This window comes from Plectropomus leopardus, chromosome 9 (genome assembly GCF_026936395.1).
Source record: "Plectropomus leopardus strain MGB_pleo_1.0 chromosome 9, ASM2693639v1, whole genome shotgun sequence".
Taxonomy (NCBI): Eukaryota; Metazoa; Chordata; class Actinopteri; order Perciformes; family Serranidae; genus Plectropomus; species Plectropomus leopardus.
The window spans coordinates 31,827,708-31,850,837 of record NC_142184.1 but is presented as its reverse complement, the minus strand read 5'-3'; the positions used below and the strand labels follow the sequence as shown (position 1 = coordinate 31,850,837).

Below are 23,130 nucleotides of genomic sequence, written 5' to 3'. Positions count from 1 at the left end.
ACTCCATGCTAATGAAAGAAAAAGCCTGTTCGCGTCACGTGACCTGACTGACCAATAATGTTATCCGACCACGGGTCTCAAATCCCTTAGTTTAAACAAAAAGAGTGTCAAATCAATGTACATTTTATTTGTGTGCGTGTAAACCTTTTTATTTTTATTTTTGTATATGTTTATTTACCTTCTTATATTCTCTTCTACTTTTTTGTCATTAGTATTCCTAACAAACATTTCTTTCAGATTTCTTTTTATTTATTTATTTTTTTGTAACTGTGCTGCACCTACCTAAAGTCTAGTAGCTACATGTTCAGTTTGTAAAATTAAGAATTACAATTCTTTAAAATATATTGTAGTCTATCATAGCCTAGTCATTTCTTACTTATTCAACTGATTATTTTTGAAATTTCTCAAAGTAAAAATAAAGAGAAAAATGAGAAACAATCACCTTTTTTGTTTAAAGACCCTGAAAACTTTTTTCTGTTATTTTTACTGAGCAATGAGACACTTTTTTTTGTTGCCACTTTAAGGGAATGTAGGCTACTGGAGCAGCAACAAAGCCGGGGACAAAATTACTTTGTAACATGAAGCTTCAAGCTGTTTTCAACATGTTGATTAAATGCTCTGAAATAAAAATACAATACATTTTCTTTGTAGCGTCTATGTTTTTTCCTCATTAAAGTAAGTGAACACAAGTTAGAAAAACAAAATCCTAACTGGGCAAATGGGTCCATCCAGGGAGGATGTGGATGCAGTTAAGTCAAACATCAAAACTCTCTAATTCAAAATAGCATATCAAAACGTTTTAGGGACTTTCAAAGGAAAAAAAATAGCCTATCAATCACTATCATGTCCTTTAGCTATACTTCAGCATAAGCAGTTCTATCACATCATGATTTTGTAGCTTTTGTATCCAATCGACCTCCCCAAACAGTTTAAAGTACTGACTTTATATATATTAGTAAGGTTTACTTAAAATGTTTTTGTATTTGCTTCATTTTGTGAAGTCAAATGACAAGTGAAATTAATTTGTTTTTATCTAAGCAGTAGCAGCTTCATCAGACCAAGTTAGTCTGACTTTACCAAACAGTTGTGTTTACTCTGCAGTATTTAAAAAAAAAAACATTGATTGTGTCTGATGACTAAAGTAAGCACAACAAAGAATGATGCATTTGCAGGATTATTTTCATTTTAACAAAATGCCATTCTCAGCATCTTGAGACCAGTGTTTGTACAAAATTAGACAATCAAAACAAATCCCACTCTAAGCCTTTTTTTTAATCTTAAAAATATAAAGAAACTAGAAATATCCAGACTAGATCTTTCTTTTTGACTTTACTTAAGATATCGACAGGACTCCACGTCACTGTTTTATCACTGTAATATGTATTATGCTGTAATATCAATACTCAATCAAGCTTCAGCAAATACATAAAAAAAGAGTGTAAAACTCTTTATTTGAATTAGCTTATCAAAACATTTTAGGGGCTTTCAAAAGAAAACATAAAACCCTACATGTCCTATAGCTACTTCAACATAAGTTTTTCTATCACGTCATGATTTTACCTCTCATATAGCTTTTGAATGCAATCGACTGCTTCAACCAGTCTGAAGTGCAGATGAGTTTCTAAAGAACAAAAGATGACTTCTCTGCTCTTCAAAGTGTGGTTTGAATAGGAGCTTTTAGCAAGTAGTCTGAGATCCTATAGATTTACTTTTATAGCAGATTATTTGGACCACAGAGGTATTAAGAGAGTCCTCTTTCTGTAGTCAGCTCCACCTGCGGTTTGGAGCTGCAGTCTCGCTGTGCGGGAACGCAGCGTGCTGCAGCTGGGTGTGTTGCTGTCCATGGTGCTGAACTGCAGCTTCAGCGTTGGTCACTTATAGAACAGAAGCAAAAAACACTTTCAATGACAAGACACAAAGATAGGGCCATTGGCCTTTATAGCACAGTATATGGGTGCTTGTATAATCTCCACTGATCCTTGAATTTTTTACACAACAGGGCAGCGTAGCCAACTCTATCCACCCTGTTAGGCAAAATGATACACTGTGTGCCATTTATTTCAAAGAGACAACTTTAGAGAAAGCTTATTATCCTAAATCTTCTATTAATAGCCCGGGCTATTATTTGCTTAAATCACTGACCTCAACAAGCTTATATTTGGGAACAGGCATCTATACAATCAAATTATTTATTTAACCCTTTCAAGACATGGGCAAATTGGTTTTTTTTTATTCAAAAACACCAGAGGAAGGTAACAAAAAAAAGGAAATGACCCAGAGGTTAGCAAGAAATCAGTGAAAAGCAAAAGAAAGTTACCAGAAAATTGACCAAAAAAAAAACCAAACGAACAAAAAAAGAGAGAAAGTAAAAGAAAAATATACAACTCACGAAATGACCTGAAAAAAGCATAAAAATTATAATAATTCTGTATAATAATAATATTTTTCCTTGGCTTTTTAAAAGATAGTCCTCTGCATCTAGCAGTTTCTTTTTAGCATCTTTCTTGTTTACTATGCCGATAATAGTTTCAGTAAAATTAACTAAATGATGGAAATGTAGAGAATCTTACCAAGCTAATGATGTGCGAAGCCTGTCCATATTGACAAAAGTTGAAACATATACACATATTTTATGCATGATTTGCGCAGCTTACTAACATTATCTCCAGTAGGTAGCCAAAAACTCACTCTTATACATCTAAACAACTTCTATAAACATAAACTGCATGGTTACCAGACTGGGCCTCTTATTGAGACAGGCCTTTATTTGTCAAAATGTGTCACCACACCCGGCTAGTAAAAGAGACCAGTGTTTAATTTGGACTAGGCTTTTATTTGAAGTTTTATGGTACTTTTGTTGATCTCCATTTAATGCAAAAAAAATCAAAATCATGAATAGATGCACAATGCATCTCCATGATTTTCTGCATATAAGACATTAAATCTAAGACTGGTTTGTCTTGTTTTTGTCCAATAGACCAAAGTGTACATAATATGTTGGAAGAATATTCATTTGAAACTTAAAACATTTATTCTAGTTCATTTGTGGTGTGTTAACATGATTTTTACAAACCAAAAGAAAGATTACAAAAAGAACTTTTTAAAAAATTATAGTTATTATCATATTATCATTGAATATAGCCATTAGCAGGTGCAGAACAACCCGCAGGTGCAAAACCATTTTCAGTTCTTTGGCCTGTCAGCTATGTACTGCACTTTCCATTTTTGCACAGCCTCTCTGATCCCCTGAAATCTTTTGATAGAGGCACGTTTCACCTCACTGGACCTCTGCTTTGGTTCATGCCCAAACTTTGTGGATTTTTAACTGAGCCAGGGACCTAGCTGTAACCCATATCTGAATGTCAACACACTGATTGGATTACCTGACTCCAATTATCTGACTCCAATTACTCTCTTTAATAAAAGCACCAGACGCTCATGTGCTTTTTTCAGTCCAGGACACGGCCTTTTATAAAAAGATATGTGAATGAATTAAATTTGAAAGATGATGAATTAAATTGCACAAACTGTTCCTTCCATTTTACATAATAGTCAGCAGGGCACAGAGAAACAACACAAAGTGTTAAAAATGTAAAAAAACCCCCAAAAAAACCCAACTTGTTTCTATTGCAGGATTTCCTGCCTTCATGATGATCACCATCTGGTGGTCAGTTTACCTCCAGGGTGTCATTAGGCCTCATTTACTGCAGAGTGTGCCTTAGTAATATTTTGCTATGCACAAATAAAACCATCATGGGAAATGAATGTGTTTTTGCAGTGTCTAATAATGTGAAGGGAGTGAGAGTGGCCAATTTGGTGGAGATAAGTTATCCAGCAGCTGAGCTTCGGCCCTGTGCTGACCACGGCTGCAGCCCAACAGTTGGAATAAAGCAGCAATTAACAGCTTTGTTTGGAGCCTATGAGTGTGAGAGATGACAGCTTTATGTGTGTGAACTTGTATAATTGTTTAGCTCTGAGGCAGTGCTGGTAATGTTGAGGAATAAAGGAAAGTTCTTGATCAGTTTCAGCTCTAAACTCTGCTACTATCTACTATTTGTGCAAACATGCTCATGGCTGAATATGTCAGCTCAAAGCCTGTCACATACTAGTGATGGGCAGAAAACTTTTGTTCACTTTATTGGTTCCTTTGAGCTCAAACTGTTTGAATCTTTCAAACCTTTCAGCATCCCACTTGTATGAAGGTCTATGTAAGCTCAATATAACGTTACAGAAACATCACTAACTAAATATCTGTTCTCATTTGAGGGGCAAGTGGTGTCGGAATAATCTGAAATTTTAGTCCCCGATCATATTTCTTATCTGTTTCCTTCATTCTTTGTTTTTGCATTGTTTAAACACAGCAAAGACTGAAGGACAACCATCCAAGGAAAATGTTGAAGCCCCAATAGCCTAGGCGAGCGAAGGTCTCAACTCAAGTCAGATTTGATTGTTTCTCATTTACTCACTGTAATAGGCAATGTGAGCAGTACTCTATGATGATGATACACAAGTGGAAAAAGTCAGGGATTAATGAGAACTGAGACTTTTGACAGGCTAACCCAGTACCTACTGACATTTATGGGTGCAGCATCTGAGTCCAGTACATATTTCCCTACAGGGACAATGTAGGATATAGTGTATCGCATCGCATCGCATCACATCACATCATATCATATTGTATCACATCATATAGATAACAATAACGCCCCAGCCTAATGTGTAGGACCACTCACTAAGCATCAGTATTTGATGAGTTGGGAGCAAGAATGTGTTGGGAAGCCTCAATAACTTGATCTTCATGAGGGTTTTCCCACTTCTTTTCCCGTGAGGTCCTCTTATTAACATCACTTTCACAGAGGGTTCATAGAGCCTGCTCACCAGCTTTCACAACAACACAATGTCAAGACCCAAATCATTTAAGTGCATTGAAACAGCAGTAATCAGCACTCAACTTTGATAAATTGTAGACTTTCCTAACAGTATTGACCTTTTACGGAATGGAGATCTGTGGAATATAACGTAAAGAAAGCTCCACAGACACCCACATTAAAAATAAAGATGTTACTGTTAAGCCTCAGCTCCTGGAGGCCTGAATATACCAAAGCTTTAAGTTGCAATAACCCTGTTTTACACCCTTTATCAATCCCTGCGCTTACTCTCAATAACAGCATACCTTCTCCTCTCGGTCCCCGCAAAAAGAGAGGAGCCCAAAAGCACAGCGGTGCACAGTGTTTGCACTCAGTCATTCGGAAAATACAATTATTCTCCTTCCCCTCGGCTGTGAAATTGCTGTACAACCGCTGTTAAACACGCCGCAGTCATAATCACTGATAAGAGATGCATGGGGCCGGGCCTCCTCTGCCAATACAATATGCAAACGACGCCCTGCCGTTCTAGCCATCTTGTTACTGAGTGATATTAGGGTTTGTAGAGACACTTAGGAAAGGCAATAGATGTGACAGCTGTCAGTGAACGGCCCCTATGTTTCCCTCCCAACACTGCTGCCTCCTGCCAGGATAATGGTCAGGGATCCAGAGAGGGCGCGGCACTCTAACTAAGCAATTAATAATGCCGAAACATACAATAGACAAGACACTGATCCAAATAAATGCTGCGTCTAATTTCATATGGGAGACAGTTAACATTTGCCTCCTTAAATAAGGTGTTCACAATAGTTTTTAGATGTATTACAGGAAAATAAATTCAACTCAGCAAGACATGCTGTAAGTACTTGTTCAATAATATAGTTTGTTTTAAAACATCTATTCAAATGTCTCATCAAATGACTAAAGTCCTCTGATAACCACTATCATGGCCTCAGATACACACACACTTTCAGCTGGTTTCTTTTGATGGTCATGACATTTTGACACTTATTCACACATGGCTTGAAGTGTCAAATAGTATGAGTCTGACCCAGCGACGTGGAGGAGAAAGTCTCCGTCACCTCTGTGTCCCAGTCATCACTTATCTAGTGTCTTGTTCACTTGGACAGAATTTTGGCAGCAAATTCAGGAGACCCAGCCCATACACAAATTTAAATGTCTCTTTTTTGGTACGGTATCAAAAATTCTGGTCATTTTTTTTTTCAGAGTCAAAAAGTTTTGACTGCCATACATATTTTAGCTGGAAGGGGAGACTTAGCCTCTCTATACAAATGTGGGCAACTCAACATAGCTGCAAAATGACATATTATGCTAACAATGCGGCTGATAAAGCTTATTAATTGAACTATGAAATTCATTGCAGCCTAAATGTACTCAGCAGTTTACAAAATAATCTCCGCTCAAGGTCCTCTTACTGCTTCTAGAGATTTTGACAGTATCAAATGGTCTTCATTAGCCGCAGTTGTTACGGAACTCAAAATTTCCCATTCATGTTGGGTTAAATGTTGAGCATGGCCGTTCAACTAAATTAACTAAAATAAACTGGAGCTACATTTCTACAATAAAATCACAAATTTCCTCTAAATAAATCAAATATAATAAAACTGATAATTGCAACAATATAAAAATCAATGACATCTCACCAGATGTACAGAATCTTTCAGTGGTTATATTACCGACATAAAAACTAAGCCCTTAGTTTTACAGAGACAAATTGCTATTTAAATTTCAGATCATATTTTCTCTCCCTTTCTTTCTGGGTTAGAAAGTCAACTCTGAGACGGAGTACTGCACCAACGGCTGCGTACTTCCGATAGCAGAGGATGAATCTTATCTTGATGTTGAAGCTGAACTCTGATAAAAAGAAGTCATCTAATATATATTTAGAAACAGTTTTTTCCGTAATGTACAGTTTGTCTGACACCGAAAATGACATAAAGATCTATATCAGACTAAAAATAGAGGGTCAGTGAGTTTAAGTGGGTCAGCTCTTTGCTGCAAGTCTCTAGCTCACATGCTCAAAATGCACAATTGGGATTTTTTTTTTTTTTTTTTTTTTGCTCTTAAGCATTAAGGCAGCAACAGTGAAGTACGGCCCACAGACAGGGAGAATAATACAGTAGGTTTGTTTGTGTGTACAGCTCAACTATAATACACCTCCACACTGATGTGTGCGAACAGCATCACAAAGAAAAAACAGCAGTGGGCTGAGAGCTCCGGGAGTCTGCTGAGATCCAGCAGTGGGTGGGTTCACACAAATAAAGAAGAAGCAGGTCTGCCTTTCTATGAGGATCCTGTCTCTCTCTCTGCAGATATAGGTTTGTTGTCTCCATCTGTGCCTCTGTGCAACAGTAACCAAGCGATGGCATAATGAGATTCATGTGCACAGACGGTTATCAACAAGCTGTGCCAATCTCGCTCGCTAAACCGTGACATTAATCAAACAAACCAAACATGCAATCAGGATTTTATTACCAAATGTTTTATTAGAAAATATTTTACACGCAAATCCAAAACAAACAAACCAGGTAAAGTGGGAGAGCCACGGGGATGGATATTAAGTTTGCAGATCTGCGCTGCAAAGTCTGTCCGTGGCTCCGGGTACGTCTTGTGTTCGCTGTGTGTTTCAGTTGAGCTAAAGTGTTCTGCTCTCTAAACTGTTTCTACATGAACAGTGAGCAGCTTTACATGCACAGCAATCATTTAAATTCAACCAAATCTCTGACACATAAAGACTGTGTTCATGAGATTAATTAGATTTAATTAACAGAGTGTTGCAGAGATTAACTTTTTTTTTTGAGTAGGCCTACAAGGAAGTTAGCATCGCAGTGGTTTCCTTGACAAAAAGCCAACAGAATGATTGAAGAAAATAGCTCTGTGGTAAACAAAAATGTATGATACTTACATGTTTTGTTTAGCAGGATAATTTTCAATAATGACCATCTGTTCTATGATTCTTTAAGGGTGAATGAAATCATCAGAAGTAAAAAACTAATCAGGGTTTTCCCCTTTTTTTTAACCATTCTGTTGCCCTGATCTAATTTCTGACATTTTTGCGGGTCTGTAAACACAGCACAGGTGAAACACATCATGGGTTCTTTTTTCCCTTAGCAGCAGTTCAAGATTCGATTTGATTAGAGCTGAACACATCATTCCTGGGGTTTAGGACTAATTGCTGCAGAACTCCATAATACAAATTATTTAAAAAATTAGTAATTTCTTCATTTCATTTGAGTTTCCTCTTTTCCCCGCATTGGATGTCAAAGATGTGGGCGAGGTACATTAGGTTATTCTAAAAATTATGTTTCTTCAAAAGATGAAAATAAATCTAGTGCAGCTTTTAGCAGACTAGCAATCACAGTATTGCTGTGCACGTAAACACACCCAGTGACTTTAGCTACAGACACACAGACCGCTGCCTTTTAGTTCTTAGGCTGGCTCAAGGTCACCATCAGTCCCAGATCACATCAGATGGCTTTAAATGTTCTCAAGTGTAAGAACATATTGTTTGTGTGATTATATGTTTTTGTGTGTGTGTGTGTGTGTGTGTCTGTGTGTCTGTGTGTGAGAGAGAGCGTGAGAGCGAGAAACTTAGATTAGAAGTTGTCTACAAGGTCCATGATCCTCTTCCTCTCGGCCTCTTTGAACTCGTCACTCTTCCCATCTCCGATGCTCTCAGCGTACTCTGCAGAAGACAAAGACGAGTCAGAGGATTAGCTGACTTGACAGCACGGCCGTGACTGTTTGACTTTTGAGGTTACAGAGAACATGCCTGAAGATCAACTCAAAGCACTGGATGGAAGATGAACGAGTTTGAATATAATGCATGCTTTTTCTAGGTATAATTTAAGTTGCATGATCACCAAAAGTGAAGTAAAAATTGAACACCTTTGTGATCTTGCACTATTATTATGATCGTAAATTGTGTATAAATGAAGAATTTCTAACAGCAACATACATAGAGTCTGACCACTAAATTCCAAATATGTTCACTTTTCAATAATATAAAACACAAAAAAAAGCAGCAAACTATCACATTTGAGATGCTGGAACCTGCAAATATTTGCCATTTTTGCTCGAAAATGGACTTAAAACTATGTATAACAGGATAACTTATTCTTATTTTGACATGTTCTTTTTCATGGTTAAGCACCTTGAAACTGTGTATAATTATAATTATTGTTATTCAGTTACACCCTTAAAAAAATAAAATTAAAAATAAATTAAAAAACAAATATAGAATGTATTATTATCATTATTATTGTTATTATTATTATTATCATCATCACTTTTATAATTAAAGGTCCAGTGTGTAGAATTTAGGGGAATCTATTGGCAAACTCTTTTCTTTGGACCTGATGATGTTGGGCCCTCGAGCAACTGCCCTCTGTTCACAGGTTTTCTTGTTCCTCAATTGTAAACCAAAGAAATTATCTCTCCTTCACTATTTAAAATACGAAGTACTTTTTGAGTAGAAATCAAGAAATATAACTTCAGGGAAAAGTGAACCCTTTTCAGCAGATCTCATTGTCCTCACTTCTGAATAACAGTGAAATGAAGCTTTGTATTATAAGCATAAGGCTGAGAGACACATTACAGAACTACTCTTATTGAACAGCTTTTCACTGGAGTCTAGTCTATTGTCTGTTCATCACTAAATCATAAAAAAAGTCACATTACAAGATCTTTCCCTTGAAAACATGCTTATATATCATGAGAGGTCTCAGAACATCAACTGTACTGAAATCAGCAGTAACCTCTGACTATGAGCTGTGCGCAGTCCAAGTGTACTGTGCACTGCTCGTACTTCATTGTGTGCTCCTGAGTGTCTGACTGTTTTCTTCATTTCGTGCGTCTGCCTCCCACAAAAGGCCTTCGAGACCGTCCGACGGTCGATTTGTGAGTCTAATGTGCAGAAAGAGAAAGCTGCAGCTGCCGCAGCCCTTGTGGAGTCCAGGCGCTCGCTCTGTCTCTCAGCCAGCCTCTGAGGCAGGGATTACACATTAAACCCAGGGATGGTGAGACGGAACGATGAAAAAGACGAGTTTTCTCAGGGAGACACTGCAGAGAGAAGAGAATGAAGGGGGCTTTCCTGACAAGAGCCCGCAGGGTTTAGGAGGACGAAACATGGCTGTCAAAAAAACCGAGGAGATTTTGTTTTTTTGAGGGGGGAGGGCTGTTTTTTTTTTTTTTTAGGTTATTAGATAGGACAGAAAGGATAGTGACAGAAATAATGGGACTGAGGAGAGACCTCAGAGACACTGTGGAAGAACACTACTTGACTATATGAGTCCTGGAGGAAGACATTTCTGGGTTATTCGGACTAGAGTCTTTTTTTTTAGTTTGGTTATCATTTGTGTGGTATGAAAGCCCCATACACACCAACATTATTGCTGAGATCTCAGAACATGGAGCTAAAACAAAGCAAGCCTGAGCAAGAAACATGCACTCAGATGACTGATCAAGTAAAGATGCCACCAATTTAGCCTGATTATCTAAACCAGTTCATTTGGAGGTTGAGTGAAAGTAAAGGCGTCCAGACTGTCTGCAAAGAAAAACGACAAGTGTGCATGTACAGTATGCCTTTTGAGAGTGGAGAAGAGAGACAGACTTTTACAACTCAATTTCATTTATCTTCTTTGTATAATTACTGAATAACTTTTGCTAACCTGGAAATTTGTTTAAAATTTGGCCGCTTTTAGCTTTGTCACCTTGTTATGTAATCACATTACGTACAGTATGATACTAAGTCTTGTGATAACAAACAAGGATGACAGACAAAACTACTGTCTCCAGCTCTCGGCATTTTGGGGACCTGAAAACGCAAACTTTTGAAACCAGATTCCAGAGTGTTATTTTTTGAAAACTCCGTCTGCTGCCATGTAAACTGGTGATGCGCCATGGATCTATTATAAATCTGGACCTAGCCGTGGGGGCGGGGCCTCATTCAATCCTATGAGAGCTGCTCAGTGGCGCCATGGATCTATTATAAATCACAGTCCCACATGTGTGCGATGTTCTTCCACAGTGAGATATATATAGATTACACCAACTACTACTGTCCTGGCATGCATACTATAGTGTTTTCGGTTGTTTTTGCAGATCAGTGTATATGAGGGTTGTTTTCACAATGTTATTATATGAACACATAATTCTTTGAAAACACGAAGGAAAGACATTCCCATTTTTAGTAGGGCCGTTCTCATCTAAACGTGGCCTAAGTCTTAGTTTCTTTCTACCACTGCCTGATAGAGGTGTAAAGAGATAAATCCGTTAGGTATGTATTTAGGTCGCGAGTAGCATCAGATATCAGCAGAGTCAGAAGGCAGGCAGATGAGTACAGTACGTGAACAGTTTCTTGAGATGTTTTCAGTTGAGGTCAGAAGACACAGCGTGACAGTTGTCCACTCTAGTGCAGAGGTCAGTCTATCACTGGGTATTCTGAGGACAGCTGGACATAAAGTTGGGAGTTAAGTTAGAAAAGCGTGGGGCTGGACAGCTATCTGGAGGTTTGGGTGTGTGGGAGATATGCAGCTTCCACCGCAGCTTTGAATGGCACTGACAGGGATTTGCATTTGATCCACAGAGGTGTGGGATGTTACCGCTGTAAAAAATGGCAGAATTTTAAGGTTGACTGAGAAATGCAGGTAAGAGAACAAGCGGGGAGCGACTCAACAAAAACATGAAAATCTACAGCCTCTTTCATTGGCGGCCTGTCATTGTGCCAATGCCTGCCTGTGCGTCTCGTCACCTATAAATGGCGGCGCAGTCAGCCACACAGACAGAAAGGTCAGAGATTCAGTGACTCCTCAACTCTCTGCAGAACCTTTTCTTTGGCATGCTGCTACTCTCTCCTTCTGTCACCACGGCAACGCGGCAGAGGACAATACAGTACTGAGCATCGCCATTACTCAGGTCAGTGACTGGGACTGATCTGCCATGAGTACAAGGAGAATCATTTCCAGGAGCAGTCTCTGCAGCAGCAGCCAAGGATAGGGACACACTGGAGGACTTATAGTGTGATTACGGCTGCAGCTGGGACGCGGTGACTCGTTCAAAAACCGTTACACCAGTCTGAAACTGGTGTGATCCAGCTGGCACGGGCGACCCACTGGTGTATTGATGTAACCACCGTAATGCTTTCAGTTGCAAAGTCGTCATGTTGAATTTCACTGATAGAAATGAGTCGATTAAGAAAAAACAAATCAAAGCCTCTTTTGTGTTTTGTTTTCAAGCCATATCATTGTGTAAGGTTACAAGGGAGAGGCAATTATGAAAGTGCAAAGTCTGATATTACGCTTATTGCAAATAAATCTAATAATACTATCAAATGGCTACATTTCTGCAGAGCTGCTCTGTGCAAACAGCTGTTTTTAAATAAACTAAGCCTGTCATGACAACTACTTTTTTTGGACAATATATTGTCCTAGAAGCAATAGAAACAATAGATGATATTATTGTAATTTTGAAATCATTTAATGCTACTGATATAATGATAATATTATGCATAATAATGCAAGTACACCTTTTTTAAAATAAACAATGATCTAAAGGCCCCGTGTGGGGTTATATTGGCAGAAATGGAATATAAAATAATAAGTATGCTTTCATTATAATCACCATAAAATAAGAATCTTTGTGTTCTTTTTTAAATCTTAGATGAGTAAGCTGTTTATAACCACAAGGGGAGCAGGTCCTCGTGTTTGGGGATCATCATGTTGCACCGCTATGTTTCTACAGCAGTTCAGAACAGAACAAACAAACACTGGATCTAGATAGGGCCAACCGCTTTTTCGAGTGTAGTTTGCAGTCCTTTTGTGATAATATGATTGTGGATTTGATTTTTAATGTGGAACTGCTTTATTCAGTGTTTTTACTGGTTTAAATCACCTGTCCGTTTGTTTTGGAGAGGAAGAGACCTCTGCGGGGAATTTGGCTCGTGGTAAAAACCTCCTTAACAATGAACACTAAAGGAATTTATTAAGGAGAATTTTCAACTGGTTGCAATCAACCTGTATCTTCCCTGCAGGAACTGAAAGCTCTTCTAGAGTCATTTAGCTAAACTGATAACAATAAAAGTGTCAAGCTTTTGGAAAATTCTGCCACTTTCTTCCCGAATCCTCTGACTGAATGTTCTTTTATATTTGTATGTTTGTACCCGTGTCTATTTTTGTTGTTATGTATTTGGTTTTGTTAGATTTATTTACTTTTGATTTATTTATTTACCTATTTCTTTTCTTGTCTGTTTGTCTGTATCACTTTTATCATTTGTAAAATGATGCATTTTTACTTCCATCTATCTATCTATCTATCTATCTATCTATGGAGAGGAGTTTTGTGTCAGGCAGCTGCCACTGCACATGCTCAGAACCTGATCTGAGCTTTGCTATTTTTGCCATCAAGTATCTTTAACAGTTTTTGATCTTTGGCGGGAACGTTTTTATTTTTTTCTACTTTTTAATGGTTATAAAAAGATAAAATAATTTCAACCATATCCTCAAATGATTTGTAACGACATCTTTATGTCAAGAATTGGGCCCCAAGAAGTGCCAGTAATACTTCAATAGAGGCTGATGTGTCTGAAAGATACATACAGTAACTCCAACGCAGGTCCACTGCCACCAAATTATGACCCCCAGAGAACTGTGACTGGTCCCGAAACCAAAGTACTCTGAGGGCAAAAGCGTCAAAATGCTTCATGAGGAGTGCTTGTTGGATGATTGAAAAGCTTCAGAAATCTTCAAGACGTTTTTTGATGTTGGAACTGGTGGGGGCTGTCAATTTCCAAAACCGACAATCTGACATTCACACCTACTTCATGCACTGCCCGGACAGCTGTGCAGAGGTGAGGAAGGAGCCAGGCTTTGAACTTCTCTCTCAAGCTCTCTTTTCATGTGAATAACTGAGTGCAACACTAAGGATGTCTTCCAGGAGAGACTCTCTGAAAATGTGCGCTGGTATCCCTGTATTTAAATTACATCACATTTCCCCTTCTCTATGACAGCTGGCTTTTCATTTCGCCTTTCAGTGTGGCCTTTTGGAACAACTACAAACACTTTTTTCCTGCTTCCAATGAGGTTAGACAACAGGCGCGGAAACTAGTTCTGATCAAGCATAACCTGACCCTGAGGCAAAGGAGAAAACTAGCTTGTCACTGAAGCAGATCCCTTTTTCCGCTTCTTGCAGTGTTGCCCAGAGCTGTGGACTGCAACAAGTCCATCACAAAGTGCATTTTATATCACCTGAATGCCCTCTATTCCTGCTCCTGTCACATAGTATGTATAATTTGATTTTATATAAACTAGCTGAACCAGCAGTTGTCCTTACGACAAGATCTGGTAAATTAAAAGTAGCCAATCAGCAGCGTGTGCCACAGCGCTAAATCCAGCTTGTATTGAATTAGTAATAAGCAATACGACAATGTGATTAATATGTGATTTTTACATGTTTACTGATGGAGGTCACTAGAGGTACAGGCTGAGCGCCATATACTGCTGAGCTAAAGCAAATTTCAGTAGAAGTGGGAGGAGCAGTACACGCTGTTTTGTTTACTAGAAAGTTAATGTGATTTTTGGGCTGATGAGATGGCTGATCTCGTCCTCTGCTTGTGGGGTAAGGAGCTCTGGAATGTCATTGTTTTCCAAATTTGCGGACATTTCCAACCACTGTTCTTCTTTGAGTTAGCTGCTAACTGCTAACAGCTGCTTTTAAAATTGTCTGTGGTGTGGTCACTGACAGAATATGTAATCAAATTGTCACAACTCACCACCCATAGTCACGTCTTTCTGGCTATACATTTCACACAGACCTCGCTTCGAGTCTGGTACTACTTCTGTTCCCAGCTCAGAGGTGACAACTCTGTCCCCTCTGTCTGTAATTGCACCTTATCTACAGAACGGTGAGGCAGCATAACCGTATGATAATCCTGCCTTTAAGAAGGACTGCAGAACTGACTTCTGACACCTAGTAAAATTCGGTATGACCCGGATTTGACTTAATATCAAACCAGTTGTTGTTCACACCATCTTAGTGTCTCAGGCTCCATTAGCATTATCTAAAAGGGTGGATGCAGTGCTCTCATTTATTTCCAAGAAACTTTCAAAGCTGAAACAATAACTTCACTTAAAGTTTCAAAGTAGAAAACGTCACTGCAGGTTTTCACAGCATTAGTGAAATCAGTGTTCTCCCTTCCAGTGTGCTAATCCTTACTTCCTGCATAGCTGCTTCTCATTCAGCGAGCTAAAGCCATTAAGGTCAAGACGGCAGAGCGGGCGACACACCATGCATGTGCTTAACCTTTTTCTGCAGTTTCACATTGACCGGGTGGAGCACTTGAAATGGGAGAGGGCTCCATGGTGCGGCCTAATGGAAAGGGTGAGGGCACGCGCTACGAGCCACACACACATCAAGATGGACGGATGCAGCAGTGTAAGGGCATCACATGTAGAAGGTGCACACACACACAGCTCACAACCCCCCCCCCCACAAATAAATAAATAAGTCACGTCAAGATCACGCAAGGACAAGTAGCACACAACATGCAAATGAATATGTATTAAGTGTTGCACCTAGATACACACATGCAAGGACACACATGAATCAAATATGCAAGCTGAAGCACACAGGAACACTTAACACACACACCTGCACGGACAAAAATTATTGTCAAAATGTAAAATATATGCACGTGAAAACAAGTGAGGACGTGTATGCAAACATAAATATGTAGATATGCAAACATAATGTGCATGCCCAAACAAATAAAATCATGTTAGTAAGCAAAAATGTACTGTTGAACTATCCACATGAGCCAGGCACAAGTGTATGCAAATATACAGATGAAAACAAAAGTAACACACCAACACATTTAACGTTCCCACACACACACACACAGTGAGGACTGGAGAATTGCCACGCTTGCTGGCACCGCCATGCGTGACGGATGGCTCTATCTACAGTGCTACATGCCACCGAGAGCCAGGGGTGTGTGAACGGAGACTCGTCCTCGAGCTTTATCCGACAATGATACAGGAAGGATGGATGTCGCACTGGGAAGAAAATAACACACCTGCTAGGGTCTTTGAAAACCAAACAGAAAGCAAATACGGCAGGACAGGAAATCTTTGGGACGGGGAAATAAAGGCTGAATGACCGACAGACAGACAGACAGACAGACAGACGGGCGGGCGGGCAGACAGTCTCCGCTCCTCTCACAATGTCAATATGATTAGATTACAATGAATATTTGCATGCCGGGATGCATTTCTGCATATTGTTTTACCATCTGTACACAGGTAATAGGAATAAAACAATATCACTTGCATATACACACCTACAGGAATATGCAGGATTTTACTGTTATTTATTGCTGGAGTAACTTTAAATGTAATTAGTTTTCAATGTGGTTTTTATATCTTATGAGCGTCATCCTACTTTGTCTCCTGATAACCACAGGTGTTTGAAGTGTACTGTCTACTTGTGTCAATGCAAAATGTATAAATGCAAAGAGGGATGTACTGAACAGAAGCATGCACAAATAAGCGGCTTGGATAATGTAAAAATAAATAAATACATTTTAAAAACTCTTAATCTAAAAAATAGCAACTAAGTTGCATTTTGATATCAAACTTTCAAAGTTTGCCTTGATTTTTTTCCTTTGTTTAAAAGAATGAGGAAGAGTGACAATATTCAAAGTATTTCATTATATTCCAGCACATCCACACTGGCAGGCAAACAGCATGAGCTTACCATCAAACAACAACCACAGCCAAAGAGCAGTGATTATACCAGCACTTCTCCCTGAAATGTTGCTTCCTCGCCAAGGCGAGAAGCACTAAGAGACAGGATTTAAAAACATGTGTCAGTAAGATATTTCTCTTAATGTAATATGAATTGTTTTAGAAGCAGCTGCTGCCAGTATTGTATTTTTTTGTAAAAATACACATATTTTTTCTTTTTTTATCCTGTTTCCAGGGTTTTCACACACTTTTCATCGACAACATTTTAAAAACTGTTCTATGACTTTTCAAGGACTCACAATAAGAAGTCTATGACCATTCAGAAAGTCTAACACCAACAGCTCCAAATTTTAATCATTATACAAAAATAAACAGCCTTTTCCAATCTTTAATAGCATCATATGCACTCCTACTATTTGAATGTATGGATACAGTCAATATATTGTTCTATTCTTAAAAAAGCATTACAAGCACTTATATCAGTCTGACACTGTCCTTTACGCATGTGTGAGAATGAAACTGATTGTACACTCAGTATATTCATAATGCATCTGATTTTAAACTCTAAAACTGGATGCAAGTCTCGAAAACAATGTTGCAAGATAAGTTTCGTCTGCATACTATATGTTTTTTAAGCCTTTTAAGACGCATCATTATACTTAATTAATATACACAGCAGGCCTTCCAATGACATCTATCAATGGGCTTCTTTGAATTAATGCATTTTGTTGTCTGACACAGTGCTGACTATAGCTGAAATTGAGCTACCTAAACTGTTACATGAAATGTGAACTGTCTTCATGCAAATAAACAAATAGGACTCACTTTACATGTGGGTTACAATTAGGATAAAGGGGGTGTGTAGGTATATTGCCACTCAAAGCACAAAGAGCACTCTGGTTTGTTTTTTCTGCTCGGTTTATTCAGAGCGTTCAGAGCCACTTGAGGCGGAGTGAGGAGACTGAGCTGTAAAGCTCCCGGAGTGGGAGAATGACAGCCGATAGTTTGGATGGTCCGTTGGTTGATTTGTTAAAAAACGAAAGGATGCTCCTGAGTTTCGAAATACCTGCTCTGCTTTCACAGACAACCAGTTAAAACTAAATCAAAAGTTTACATTGGCACTTCACATGACACTGAACACCCTTATCTACCCATGACAAAAGCACCATCTCAAAGATATGGAACAAACTAAAAGAAGTACAGAGGCATAGCTAAGGAAACCTAATTCCAGCTAGCTGGCACACATGGAGAAAGAAACAGAAAGTAGGGAAAATTAAGAAATTTACGCTGAGACTGTAAACAAAATGTCACATATCTGTGCATATTAGAGCAGCACTACATCGACAACTATAGAAAATAAATAATGGTACATTATGTGGAAGGTTATCCACAAAAAAATGACGATAAAATGAATTTCATTACACAGAACAAAAATCCATGACTTCTCAAAAAAGCTTTCAAGGATTTTTTCCTGCATCAAGACATTCTTTTAGGTCTGGAAAACATGATTGTGATGTTCTTAGTTTTTCTATGACTGTGGGAACCCCTCTTTTTCACTTAGATGTGAAGGATTTGTGTTTTTGGGCCAGGCCAACCTGAAGATCTCAGATGAATTTATAGTTTAACTCAGAAAATACCACTTGGATCAGTAAATTGAGTCAAGCTATACCAAGTTTATTCATTCATTCAACTTAAATTTAAGCAGAATAGTCAAGTAAAATACCAGTGGTAATGTGTGAGAACTGCATATGAAGGTATTTCTTAAAATTGCATCATGTTAAAATGATGTGCCTTATAAAGGCCTTTGTGGAGCACTTGAGGCGTTTCAGCGTATTTGATGTAGTAGATGTACTTGCATGATTCTTCCAATTTTTGGGTTGTATCCAGATGACAGAATATACTTATCGTTAATTGCTTTGGATAAAGGCTTCCTGCCACATGCCTTCATTTTTAATTCAACCTATTATACAAGCATATTTTATCATATTTTTACTAAGAAACCACATTAATTTGTTTACAATACCTCCACATGTTTCACATTTAAAGCCCCTCAGCAGTGTGGAGGGGTAACAGCCCTGGTTGTGAAACATTTGCAAGAAATGTTGCAATAACAACATACAAGCAGAGAGAGAGCAGAGCAAAGTAAAACTGATTTAAATTAATTTATAAGTAAGTGAAAAGAGTGTTTACTGTTAATAAAAAAGAAAAAAGACACTACGAGCAATAATTCTGAAATGTATGACCTAACTATGTTGTTACAACCGTCAGGGTTTACCATACATTTGTTCACACTCATTTATCCGTGGCGGGCTGCTATGATTAAAATATGCCGCCATATATTGATTTTATGAACCGTTCATTAGAGCTGCTATTGGAATATACTGTTCTATTATTCATTACACCACACTGTTTGAGCGCAAAGCATACTCTGGGTACAGATGGAGCAGCAGAATGTCAGGTGCAGTGAAAGTGAAACTTAACCGTTCATTACACTGGGCATAAAAGTTTGCTTTCACTTGCCTCTGCAGCAGCTGCTCCTCTCATCAGTTGATCTGATCAGCTCTGACCAGATCAACTGATCAATTATCTACCCTGCGACTCAAACTCCTAAAAAAACAGACAAACAAAAAAAAACCCACAAACACAAGAATATAAAAAACAGGAAGTTTGCTAATCCACCCACGCAACCCACGCCTGTCATCACTCACCACCACACACAGATTCTAATTCTGTGGAAAACACTAACTGTAGTATGGGTAATATTTTGTCCTTACAATTTCTTTGGTTTTAGAACATGATTTTATTGGAGAAATGGCTGTATTAAAGAAAACACAGTGTCTTACCTCTCATGATGTGGCGCACTACTTTGACAGAGCCTCCTCTTAGATTTAGAATTTGATGGACCCTCTGCTGCAGCTAAATGAGCAGAGAAGAAGAAAATTGGGAGCATACTGTAAAATTTAAATTAATGTGTCACTTGGGTCAACTCTGTAATTACCATGTCTTCACAGAATGATGCACAAACATGATGGGTCCAAATATTAAGGTGTAAATTGCTAGCAGTAGCTAAAAGAAAGAGACATGTTTAATCAGTGTCTATAAGATACACAGGGTTATGATTGGAAAGTTGTTTCTCAAAAACCTGATCTGTTAGTTTACTACAATGAAAGAGCTTAAAACGGGGCTTCTAAGTGAGGTGAGCAAGGCTATACTGCAGCTATTAAAGCAGCAGGTACAAAGTGTTGTGGTGTCGACTCTGAGACAGCAAAAGCAGCAAAGACCAGTGAAACCGAGACTTGTGTTGAAGTGCATAAACCATCTGACTCCTGTCTGCTTTTATAGCTCATCTGATCAGATGTCCAAACAGTAATTAATGTAAGAGACCACCTTTGGCCAGCCCTGTCCAGTGTGTGTTTGTGTGTGTACCTGTGATATCCCTGAGTTGCTGATCTCCACCATAATATAGCAGATCAGCTGCAGGACAAATAGTCCGGCGTCAAGGCGGCGAAGGTAGAACTCATCCTCCATGCTGTCATCTAGGATCTCTCCCCGCCTAACCATCTCCTACACACACACAAATAGGCAAAAAAGTAAAACACACTCATAAAAAGAAAATATTTTTTTATGCATGACGAGGTGAATAAATCACAATTTACTCTCTATTGTTCTCTGCAACCTTAAAACAGATTCAACAAACAGAGAAAACCACAGACTAAGTTTAATTTAGGTGTTGTTTTTCAGCGTTTTCCACAAATCCATTTTCTCCATCGACCAGACACACAAATCAATTGATTTCACAGCTAAGCTGCAAAAAGTGGGGGCTCCGCTGCTGGGGCTCGCACACTCACACATATATACACACTCTTGCATAGTTATCCATCTTAACAACCCTGTCAGTATGCCAATAACACGGTGCTGCCAATAAGCACACAGCCCACATTAATCATCATTAGAGATTAAGAAGCAGACCTGAGGGGGAGAGCAGAGTCTGCAGTGTAAACTATTGGAGTGCTACAAAACACAGACACTGCGTTAAATATTTGGCTGTCATACAGTTTTACCCCTATGCATGGAAAGGAGGAAAGTTAAAGGGTAAGTTTGGTATTTTTCAACCTGGCCCCTATTTTTCTGTGTTTATGTTTGACCGACTGACTAATGGGAACAGCAATTTTTGAAAGTGGTCCAGTATTGAGGGAGAGCGCTGCAGCTGGCAGCAGCAAAACAGGCTATGATGTAACCACTAGGGGCATTCGTGTACGTTAGATCCACCATAAGTGCTTATTTCTGCCACCGACAGACTCAGATTATTATTCAAAGTGTCTGACAACATTATGAAAAAGACCCTGCAAAGAGAAGTTTTTGTTTAAGAGTTTTGCTGACTAGAAACAACACCAACATCGTTATGTCATCTTCACCGCACTCCATTTAAACTGACAGCAATTTAAGCATGTGTACAGCCAGCATATTTTAACATCTAAAGGGTGGGTTCCCAAAAGATGGATGAAATGTATCTTTTTTTTTAGCCCTGATGACTCCATTTTTAATCAGCTGACACCTTTGTTTGATTACAATATGACCCTTATGAAGGGTCACATTGACCATAAGTAAACTACTGTTGGACATTAAGCTGTATCATTTCTTGAACAGTCTATGTTCTAGCTCTCTCTTATAAATTATTTTCAAACAATTATTCAATTGATGTTATGGAATAAATCATACATAAATTAAATATTCCCTAATACAATTTAACTAGTCAGTTTAGTTTGTGAAGAGATATCTATAGGCTCAGTCTGTATCTGTTTAAGTCTTGGAGAGGATGGTCCAACACACACACACAAAAAATCCAAAATGTGCTACAGTTTGTGACACAGTAAATCAAGAAAAAGGGCAACTTTTCAAACCGTTCCTAATGAAAACAAATAGCTTTCAGCGTCGAGCTAAAGGGTAGCGCACATGACATTTACATCCCAATGATTTAATCTCAGAGAAAATGAAAGCTTTTAAAAGGCCTTGTCCTTAAAGAGATCAATTACACTGTAAAACCCAATTATAGCTGTGAAGTTCAGCTCATTAACATGCCTCAATCAAAGGGCAACTCCTGAGGACTACAGTACAAGACTATTCTGGGAAAAAAAAACATTTGAGCTGCAGGTTGCTGGGAAACAAAACAACATATCCGTTTTTGTGACATTGTGTTCTAAAGGCAGGATGTCATCTTGCTTTCATGATTTTATCCTGAGAGAAGAAGAGACAAGCAGATACAAGATCAGAACAAAGCCCTACTGTACAATGTCAACTGTAGCTTATTAAAGATGTAAAACAATGCAGATAATTAAAACAAGAACCTTTAATAAAGCCAGTGAATGTAGGGCATTCTCCGCTGTGTCCTCTGGGTAAAACTGTGGCCCAGAATTCTGTTTTATTACAAAGCAGAGAGTTATCACAATGTAAAATCGTCCCAAAGCTTGGCCTTGTTGCTGTCAACTAGTGCCTATTAAAAATGCAAAAAAATGAAACAAATCTATTTGACTGTAAACTGTGTTTTCTCTCTTTCCTGTAGGAAATTTTTTTTATCTCAGTTTCCAGGACAACTCGGCTCATTATTTGGAGCCAATACAGTAGCTGGCGGCAAAGTTATAAATTTCCAAGGCCAACTTCAGCAGCAATACAATATACAGGATGCAGGCTTATATGGCTAATAGATAGGACACAATATACGCATGTGACTCCTCAGGGAGAGTGAAAAACAGCATGCAAATTAGGGCTGTACCTAACGATTATTTTTTTATCAAGTAAAAGGAATGCAGTGCAATCTACATTTAGCAATACAACAGCAAAATAAATAAAACAATGTAAAATTCAAGTCAGTTAACAAAACAGTTACTGTTTGTTACAGTAACAAACCTTAAATCTAGCAGTCCAAAAAAAAAATTCTTACAGTAAAATTAGTGCAATTTAACACTATAACTAACTAACTTGATACACAAGCGGCGAAACAAAAAACAACACGCTCGGTGCTGCTCACGCTCTCATTCCTAGATCTATTGCTCATTATGCGCGCTGTGCGAAACGGTGCGACGTGCCGACGCACGTTACGTGAATCGACGTATTCAGGTAATCGAGCCCTAATGCATATACACATATGTGCAAAACAAACCCTGTGTTTAAATTTTCTCTTATTGGTGTACAAAGGAAGTCTCTTTCTGGTCACCCTCATTACAGTTCATGACCAACACTGCAGAGCGAAGCTGGATGCGTTGTCTGAGAAGGCCTTGGACAAGTCCGCTACTGTATATCCACATTACTATAACAGCCGTGAGCCTCTCAGCTGCTGAGTCATGCAGCCTTTATCCTTACCACATGAAAAACCTAAAATGCAGCTAGTCATGTCTATGACGTGTGCACTAGGTTTGGGTGGTAGGTATTATTTTATACCTTCATACCTTCCTGAAATTCCTCCAGGGTAAATGGCATATGATGGTTTAAGTGTGCGGTGCTACTTACGT

The 23,130-nt window shown here is 38.5% G+C and overlaps 1 protein-coding gene across 1 annotated transcript in view; it reads right to left on the bottom strand.

The window, feature by feature from the left end:
• Positions 1 to 7,352: 7,352 nt before the first annotated feature.
• ctnnbl1 (catenin, beta like 1) overlaps positions 7,353 to 23,130 on the bottom strand; it is a 73,492-nt gene continuing 57,714 nt past the window's right edge. The window contains exons 14-16 of the mRNA XM_042492586.2: positions 20,051 to 20,188; positions 19,468 to 19,540; positions 7,353 to 8,571 (exon numbers count right to left, since the gene is read on the bottom strand). Coding sequence (XP_042348520.1) covers positions 8,483 to 8,571; positions 19,468 to 19,540; positions 20,051 to 20,188 — 300 coding nt within the window. The 3' untranslated portion in view covers positions 7,353 to 8,482. The remainder of the gene's footprint in view (positions 8,572 to 19,467; positions 19,541 to 20,050; positions 20,189 to 23,130) is intronic.